Source organism: Puntigrus tetrazona, unplaced genomic scaffold, assembly GCF_018831695.1.
Source record: "Puntigrus tetrazona isolate hp1 unplaced genomic scaffold, ASM1883169v1 S000000006, whole genome shotgun sequence".
Classification (NCBI taxonomy): Eukaryota; Metazoa; Chordata; class Actinopteri; order Cypriniformes; family Cyprinidae; genus Puntigrus; species Puntigrus tetrazona.
The window spans coordinates 80,178-88,543 of NW_025047686.1; the positions used below are offsets into that span (position 1 = coordinate 80,178).

At 38.2% G+C, this 8,366-nt stretch overlaps 1 protein-coding gene across 2 annotated transcripts; it reads left to right on the forward strand.

Annotated features, from left to right (window-relative positions):
* Positions 1-747: 747 nt before the first annotated feature.
* On the forward strand, positions 748-7,050 carry LOC122332195 (eukaryotic translation initiation factor 5-like). 2 transcript variants are annotated; one of them, XM_043229492.1, is made up of 12 exons: positions 748-820; positions 1,057-1,252; positions 2,657-2,936; positions 3,021-3,102; positions 3,205-3,377; positions 4,110-4,221; positions 4,413-4,540; positions 4,623-4,784; positions 5,252-5,413; positions 5,868-6,032; positions 6,126-6,266; positions 6,517-7,050. In XM_043229492.1, exons 3-12 carry the CDS (start codon positions 2,865-2,867, stop codon positions 6,610-6,612), a joined length of 1,293 nt encoding a protein of 430 aa, XP_043085427.1. In that variant the 5' UTR covers positions 748-820; positions 1,057-1,252; positions 2,657-2,864; the 3' UTR covers positions 6,613-7,050. The 2 variants fall into 2 exon arrangements, with proteins under 2 accessions (XP_043085427.1, XP_043085428.1); XM_043229493.1 differs by lacking the exons at positions 748-820; positions 1,057-1,252 and adding an exon at positions 1,283-1,496.
* The last annotated feature ends 1,316 nt before the right edge of the window (positions 7,051-8,366 follow it).

Consider the following 8,366-nt stretch of genomic DNA (forward strand, 5'->3'; position numbering starts at 1 on the left):
GATTACGGTAAAACAGTAACGGAGTTTATTGAACGATCTTAGTTGCGTATGTCCCAAATTTCACATTTTGTCTGACCAGCACGAATTTGACACGTACCGTTATACCAAAACTGCTTCATAGCAACATCCCATAAACCTTGGGCTTCCATAAACATTCCCCTTATCTATCTCTATTCATACAGACATAACAGTTCATTAAACCACACAAGCTTGAGAATGAACAACAATGAAAATACATAAGCAAGGAAAAATTAAGAAATATAAAAAAGATCAAACAATAAAAATATAACGATAAATGATCAACATAATCAGATGAATTACAAATTAATAATAAATCATATTATTAACTAATGATTATGTAAATAAATTATCATAAATGAATTAAAAACATAAACCATAACACCACATACAGTTTGCACGTGAGGATCTAAGGATCCTTTACTTTATTAACTAACGTTAACAAAAATCAATAATTTCTGTAACAAATGTATCGCTTATTGTTTTGTTCACATTATTCACATACATTATGTGAATTAAAATCCTCAACTAGGCTAACTTACGTAACCTATAACTCTCGTTTGCGCAGTAAGAGCTGCTTTAGAAGAACGTAAACCCAAATAAATAGTAATTATGCGGCGCACGGTAATGATTGACGTTACACGGAACAAGTCAACATTGCGAACTCGAATACAGGAAGTAATTGTAGCCAATGAGTGGCTGCAATGGGCGGGGCTACGTGGATTCCACGCGACGTTCACGCCCACTGCCAGAGCTCTCGACTCATTCTGCCTTTGCGTGGAGCAAAGAAGGTTCTGGAAAGGTAAGACGTGACTAGGAACCAACATTAAAACATTAATTGCTGGTAAACTAACACGTCTCAGAAGACGTACTATATAGTGTTTAAGTCTAGCAGTTGTGAAATCATTTTGTTTGTGTGTTTTTTTTTTTTTTTTTTTTTTAGAAAACAGTTTTTATAATGGCGAACAGGAGAGCCGCTTAGCCTAAGTGTGCTGCCAAGTTACATTTGACAAATCTATCTCTCTTTTTCTAATCCAGCTTCTCTGCGGAGATCTGATATCCCTCGATTGATCGGCTGCATCGCTCAGCACTTCCCAGGTCTAATCTGTCTTTACCGTTGTGTCGTGTTACATTCTTGGATCACGACCCAACATCTCCAGGCTCTCCACTGTCAACCCTTCACTGCGTCGGTGGACGACTAGCGTTGTGTTTATGTCTTTATTTTACGGAAACGGTGAGTATCCGATCGGTCGTTTGCGTAAACCGATTTTGTCGGTACCCGTTACACGCGTGTAAATGCGTTCTGGTGATCCAAATCTCGGAAACGGGTGTTTTTGGAGGCTTTTTATAACTGGCTAATGGGTGTGAACTAGCCTGACGGAGGGAAACAAAATGGCGGCGCTTTGCGCACTCCGCTGCGCGCTAACCGTGACGCACTCTGCACCACCGCGACGAGCACGCAACTTTACCAATCTGAGGTTTGTCAAAGCAGATACCCTTCTGGTTGAGCCGCCTTTTAACCGTTTAGCGTAACGCACGCGCTGTCACCGGTATTCGACGCGTTTATCTCGATGTAAAAATATCAGGGTGGGTTGAGCTCAAACGGGTAGCCATGTGCATATCGACCTTGGCTGCGACACGGGTCACTCAAAATTGCGCTGTATCTTATTTCTAAACCATTAACGAAGCCCCTTTAGATGCGTTGACGTGGTTTCTGAACGTTTACGTTGACTTTAACGTAAACGACTCGAGGGATGCACCAGCCAAAGACACGCTTAACGCTACGTGGTCGTAATCTTACGGTTGTCTGGTGTTGGAAATATTGTTCTGTCACGTAACTCACGGCTCTTAAATATATTCCTCACCACGTGGTCATTTGGCTCGAGGCATACGTGAACCTGCTGACGCAGTCGGTGACGTGGGTAACTAGGGTCTAGAGCAAGGCCTAACCTACATGATTGTTTTTCACGACCAGACGTTTGTTTAGCTTTAATAACAGATGGCAGAAAGAATGCTAAAAGAGTGTATTTAATTCAACGTATATTGTGGGTCATACAAGCCGGTGCCTTGTGGGTATTCAGAGGAAGAAGTCTCCACAGTAATCATATGTGGCCATATTTGCCCCAATATTTAATATAGTTGATGGTGCACTTCACTGTGCATCGCTCTGTTTGTTGTTAGCATAACAAAAATGTTTGGCTAGTTGTGTAACAGCTCTTGTCAGTGTCAAAATAATAGAAATGGCCCATCAAATAAAAAAATTAGCTAAGCATTTAATTTATGACAGCTGATATAAATCTTTTTATCCATTTAAATGTTGGTGTTTCAAATCAATGATATTTGATATTTGTGTGTTTAATTCATTATTGAATGAGACAAGAAACATTAGTGGAGATCAGTAGCAAATGTGTGCGTATGGCCTGCATTTTTAATGTTTAAAGATTAAAGTAATGCTGTATCAGCTTAACTGCAATGTAGCTTTAGGTGCTGATTGGCCAGTTGGGTTGCATAATTCTTCTATCGACAAAAATGGTTTTGAAAGAATCCAATCTGAACGTGTCACTAAGCGGAACGCCAGAAAATGGTCAAAATAAGAGGAAGTGTTGTATGAGACGATGTGTTTCCCTTTACTTTTCAGAGCTGTTGCGCAGCTGTTGGAACGCGAGCGGGGGAAACCTAGTCCACGAGCGAGGAGTTTGCAGCCACTGTGGCAAGATCTTTTTCATGTCAGAGACCGAGCACTCTTGCAGTTGTTTATGTCATCCCCTCTTCTCCAGACAGAAGATACCCAAAAAATTCCATTCAAGATCTTTTTATCTTGCTGATAGTGCCTCAGATCACTCAAAATGTCTGTCAATGTCAACCGCAATGTGTCGGACCAGTTCTACCGCTACAAGATGCCCCGTTTGATTGCCAAGGTACCCCGAAGATTGTTTTTGGCCTGTGTGCTTTATTGTATTGAGTTGGAGAAGATTTAAAACCAAGAAAAAATGTAATTGCAGGTGGAAGGCAAAGGGAATGGAATCAAGACGGTCATTGTCAACATGGTTGATGTTGCAAAGGCACTGAATAGGCCTCCAACCTGTAAGTTTGTTCATGACTGGTTATCTCAGAGCGGTTATTCTCTCAGTAGTGTTTTATCATGGAAGAGTAATGCGTTTCTTCCTCTCTTTGATGTTTCCTCAGATCCAACTAAGTATTTTGGCTGCGAGTTGGGGGCGCAGACTCAGTTTGATGCAAAGAATGACCGCTACATCGTAAACGGATCCCATGAAGCCAACAAACTGCAGGACATGCTGGATGGATTCATCCGCAAGTTTGTGCTGTGCTCCGAGTGTGACAATCCTGAAACTGACCTGGTAAGCTGTAGCTCACGGTTAAAAATTAAAGACTTTATTTACTCTTGTGTTTTGCTGTCGGCCTGATAATGTTTAGAGAACCTTCGGAAGGGTGTTTAACCTTTTTTGTTTTCTTGGTACAAGTACAAGGCCAGTTGTCGTGTTTATTTAGTACACTCAGTTTTGTCCTTTGCCCTCCATAACGCCTACAAAAGTGATAACAAAATAGCCATGGTTGTGAAAGCATTGGTCTTTTTATTATTTTATTATTGTAATTTTAGTAATTGGACTTATTAAACACAATTTTTTTTATTTTAGTTGGTGTCAAAGAAGCACTTCTATTTTATTACAAGTTCTTCCTTCTGTTTGTTTTTATTTTATTTCTGTTTGTTTTGATTCTTGCGCTCACATTTCAGAGCACAAATTCTAAGTCTGCTTAACAGAGAAGTGCTAAAATTTATATTGATCCTGTGCGTTTAGCTTAATTAGCACCAACTATAGTTTAATTGACACATTTATGGGTTTGAAAGCTGTAGAATTCAAGTGAGCGCTTTGGCCATTTTGGAAAAAATGGAAAAACAACTCCTTGTAATAGCAAATGTCCTGGTTTCACATTTTTAGCTGGTATTTAAAATGTAATTCCATCCTCAGTGGTTTTTTAAACATTTGTTGACACAATTCAGAATTGTTTAATTTTCCAAAAATGTTCCTCATGAGGATCTGTTGTTCAGTTAGTTTCTTTTTTTCTCTCAGCATGTTAACCCAAAGAAGCAGACCATCGGGAGCTCTTGCAAGGCTTGTGGTAATCGGGGAATGCTGGACACTCGGCACAAACTGTGCACATTCATCCTCAAAAACCCACCTGGTGAGTTGTGCTGTTGTGGGCTGTTAAAATGCATGTACTCTTTTTATTATTCACTATATTAAGAATTAGATTTACGTGTTTGTTGGACATTGGTATAGTACTACTTGGTTATTTATTTTTTTCCTTTCTGACGTTAGTATTGCATACAAGCTTTACAACCCACATTAATTGCGAATCTGTTTGAAATACAGAGACTGATAGTAGTTGTGTGAAAGAGAAGAAGGAGAAAGAGAAGAAAAACAGAAAGAAGGATAAAGAGAATGGCTCGGGAAGTGGTGAGGCTGGGAACCATAACAACATAGATGCACCAGATGCTGTGGTGAGAGATGCATGTGAATAACAATGCATATATTATTAATAGAATTTGTAACCGCTGTATTAAAGTTTATGCTGATGTGTAGGATGGTGAGGAAGACGACGATGACTGGGCAGAGGAAACCACGGAGGAGGCCCAGCGTCGGCGTATGGAGGAGATCAGTGACCATGCTAAGAACCTGACCCTCAGCGAGGACCTGGAGAAAACCCTGGAGGAGAGGGTCAACATGTTCTACAACTTTGTCAAAGTAAATAATGTCGCTGTTATCGGTTTCCTATGTGTTTTCCTTGAGTTACATTGCCATTCAAAAGTTTGAGGGGTTGGTGAGATATTTCCTTGCTCAACAAGATTAAATGCATTTGATGAAAAAGTACAGTGATATTGTGAAATAGTATTCAAATTTAAAAACACTTAATTTCAGTTTTTTCCTTTTTAATCCAAATTTCTTCAGTATCAGAATGACATCTGCATGATCATGTGATACTGATGATTTTCTGCATGTTGAAAACGGTGGAAAAGCTGGTTTTTGATGAATAGAAAGCTTCAAAAAGACGTTGTCTAAAATGTTGTAACCTTTGATCAGTTTATTAAGTCTTTCTTTAAAACTATGAATGCTACCTGTGTAGTAGATTTAAATTAACACATGGTTCTAACTAAGGGTTTGTGAGTGGTATTAGATTTCAAGATTTTTTTATTTTTTTTTTCTCTGATCAGCAAAAGAAAGAGAGTGGAGCAATAGACTCTGCTGATAAGGATATTCTGGCTGAAGCAGAAAGGCTGGATGTGAGAGCCATGGGGCCACTTATCTTGAGCGAACTGCTTTTTGATGAGAACATCAGAGACCAGATCAAGAAATACAAACGTCACTTCCTGCGGGTACGTATTTATAAAGAAAAGTTGATTTTAAATGTAATGGACTGGCCCACACAGACTTTGCATGTACGTAACATTGGAGCACCCAGTCACTTGTGTAATTAAATATTTTGGTTCATTTGAGCTCCATTTAATACATTTTACACCTCAATTTGGCAGGTTTTCCCCCCCAAAAAAGTTTCCATCTGGGCCTAGTGATAGATGAGTATTTATAGCAGGACACGGAGACGTGCTGACAAGCTAGGATGCTAGCGTAAAGCCATGCTAAATATAGCCTTGACTATAAATAACTTTTATAAGTGACTCTTGAATGAGCAGCTTTGATATCTACCGCTTTTCATCCATTGCTTGTATAAATAAAACTGAATCGATTTAAACGATCTACCCATTCTGCTAAAGATAACAGAGAGTGTTTTTGCTTCATAAATCAAAGTGCTACGTTTTCTTTTTCCTGCAGTTCTGCCACAACGACAAAAAAGCTCAAAAGTATCTGATGGGAGGCTTTGAGTGTCTGGTAAAGCTTCATCAAAGTCAGCTGCTGCCACGAGTGGCCATCATTCTCAAAGACCTCTATGATGCTGACCTGCTGGAGGAGGATGTCATCCTCATGTGGGCAGAGAAGGTACAACCTACTCACCAGTTTGATTAGTAGAGCATTTTATAATATTAGGAACTACAAATCATAAAAATATATCTTTTTTTCCTGTGTTTTAAGGTGTCCAAGAAGTATGTTTCCAAGGAGCTGGCCAAGGAGATCCATGCCAAGGCCGCTCCCTTTGTCAAATGGCTGAAGGAGGCAGAGGAGGAGAGTGAAGGGAGCGAGGGAGAAGAGGAGGAAGAGGATGAAAATGTTGAGGTAATTTCTTACACCAGTTAATATATAACGCACCCTTTTATTTATTTTTAATCTCACATGAACAAACTCTTAATCCTAAACAATCCACACACGGGGGGTAACATGGTAGTTAATTAGAGGCTTTATATTTTAACTGTCAGCAGGAGCCCTGGGACTGTAATTAGTGTAATTACATTAGTCTTCTCTAGGCTAGAATTGGAGCTCGTGGTTTTCTGAATCTTCATCTTTCTTTCTTTGTTTCGGTCTTTAGGTTGTGTACTCCTCCTCTGCCCGAGAGCTAAAGGTGGAAACCGTTCAGCCTGAGAAAGCCGAAGAGGATGACGACCTTGATATAGATGCCATTTAAAGAAATGAGGAGTGAGACAGCAGCTGCCATCTCGGAACCTTGCTACTTCCCGTTCTTCTCTATTAAAATGGATCACAGTGGCCTCCTGTTTAGCCCCAGTCTTGTTTTGTCCCACTTTCTCCTTTAGTTACATTTGATTTACAAGAATGGTTTTAATATAGCTCTTTCATTGACTTGCTGCTGATGTATTAAGATCTTTTGAGCTTTATTGTCTGTATTGAGCAGTTGTGTTGTATTGTGAGCTTGACTTTGATTCATGGGTTTGCTTATACTGCACATCTGATTTTTGTTTTTCTTGAAATCATTTAAATAAAGGTCTTTGCTGTACATTTATATGGATGATTTTGTTTTTTTGAGGTTTTTTTGACGAAACAAGATTGTAACCCGAATCTCTGTAACAGTATACATGAAATAAACAAGTAACAGTGAACTATGAAACAAATCTCTCTGTTTTTGCACCACTTGATTTCATTACACGCTTTACCTCAGGGGTGGCAGCTATTATAAAAGACCCCTGTGGCTTCAACCACATGCCAGCTTGCTTAAACCCTGACCTCCAAAACATGTGCTTACTCGAAATGTACAAGCATTTCTGACATAGACTTTGAGTCGGGGCTGTGAGGAGTGTTTTCTTGGAACATTAACTTCAATTGCAATTTGTAGTAGCATTTATTCAGAAAACGTTGCATGCATCTACTGTGGAAATTAATTGTGTTTTAACGTCAATCCTAAATGATCCACTAGATGGCGCACATGCACCAGTACAGAACTGATGATTCATCCGTAAAGTGGCATATCGCTGTATGATTGGATCTCAGAAGTCCATAATTGTATGAGCTATGTTTGATGAGCATGACTTGGCATTTAATTAAAATGGAACATGTTTTGAGATTGTGACACGTACAGTAAGAATGACTTATTGCATTATCTATGATAATCTATGATAACTCAATGTGGGATTCCAGTTGTAGGAGAGCAAAATTCAATCTTGGGGGGAAAAAAAGATTTAAAAAAAAAATTAAGTCATTTGTGCAGCAGTGGGAAAATAAATTGTATGTGTGTGTGTGTGTGTGTGTGTATATATATATATATATATATATATATATATATATATATATATATATATATATATATATATAGATAGAGATAGATATATATATATATATATATATATATATATATATATATATATATATATATATATATATATATAGTTTTTTAGCATTAAGTTTAATTAGTATTTTAATATTATTTCACCAAAATTGATGTCATATGCAGTAATACTCTTATATTTCATATGCAACATGCAAATTAAATTATACTTATTAAACCATGCATATCACCTTGCACATATCCGTATATTTCTAATATCCGTCTCATAGGTTTCATTTACTTGACAATTGCTATATATTTATTACTTACATATTTATTTTTTCCTGCATTTATATGAATTAGTAAGTTCTGTTAACAAGACAAATGTACGAGAGAGAGAGAGAGAGAGAGAGAGAGAGAGAGAGAGAGAGAGAGAGAGAGAGAGAGAGAGAGAGAGAGAGAGAGGCGCACTTGGCAATTAAAGCTAATTCTGATATTGTTAGGTTTGTCTGATGTACTTTTTGTGTCCCGAGATCTGAACATGGCTTTGCCTACTTCAAGTACAGGAAAGCTAGAAGCTGGTATGGTGAATAAATCTAGTTTTCATCTCAAGTCAGTGTGCAACGTTTAGGCTAGCTATATTTCTGTACAAAACCCGATGA

Coding starts and splice junctions, on each gene's coding strand:
- LOC122332195 (XM_043229492.1), top strand. CDS start 2,865: ATGTCTGTCAATGTCAACCGCAATGTGTCGGACCAGTTCTACCGCTAC. Junction 2,937..3,020: donor TGCCCCGTTTGATTGCCAAG/GTACCCCGAAGA, acceptor ATGTAATTGCAG/GTGGAAGGCAAAGGGAATGG. Junction 6,033..6,125: donor TCCTCATGTGGGCAGAGAAG/GTACAACCTACT, acceptor CTGTGTTTTAAG/GTGTCCAAGAAGTATGTTTC.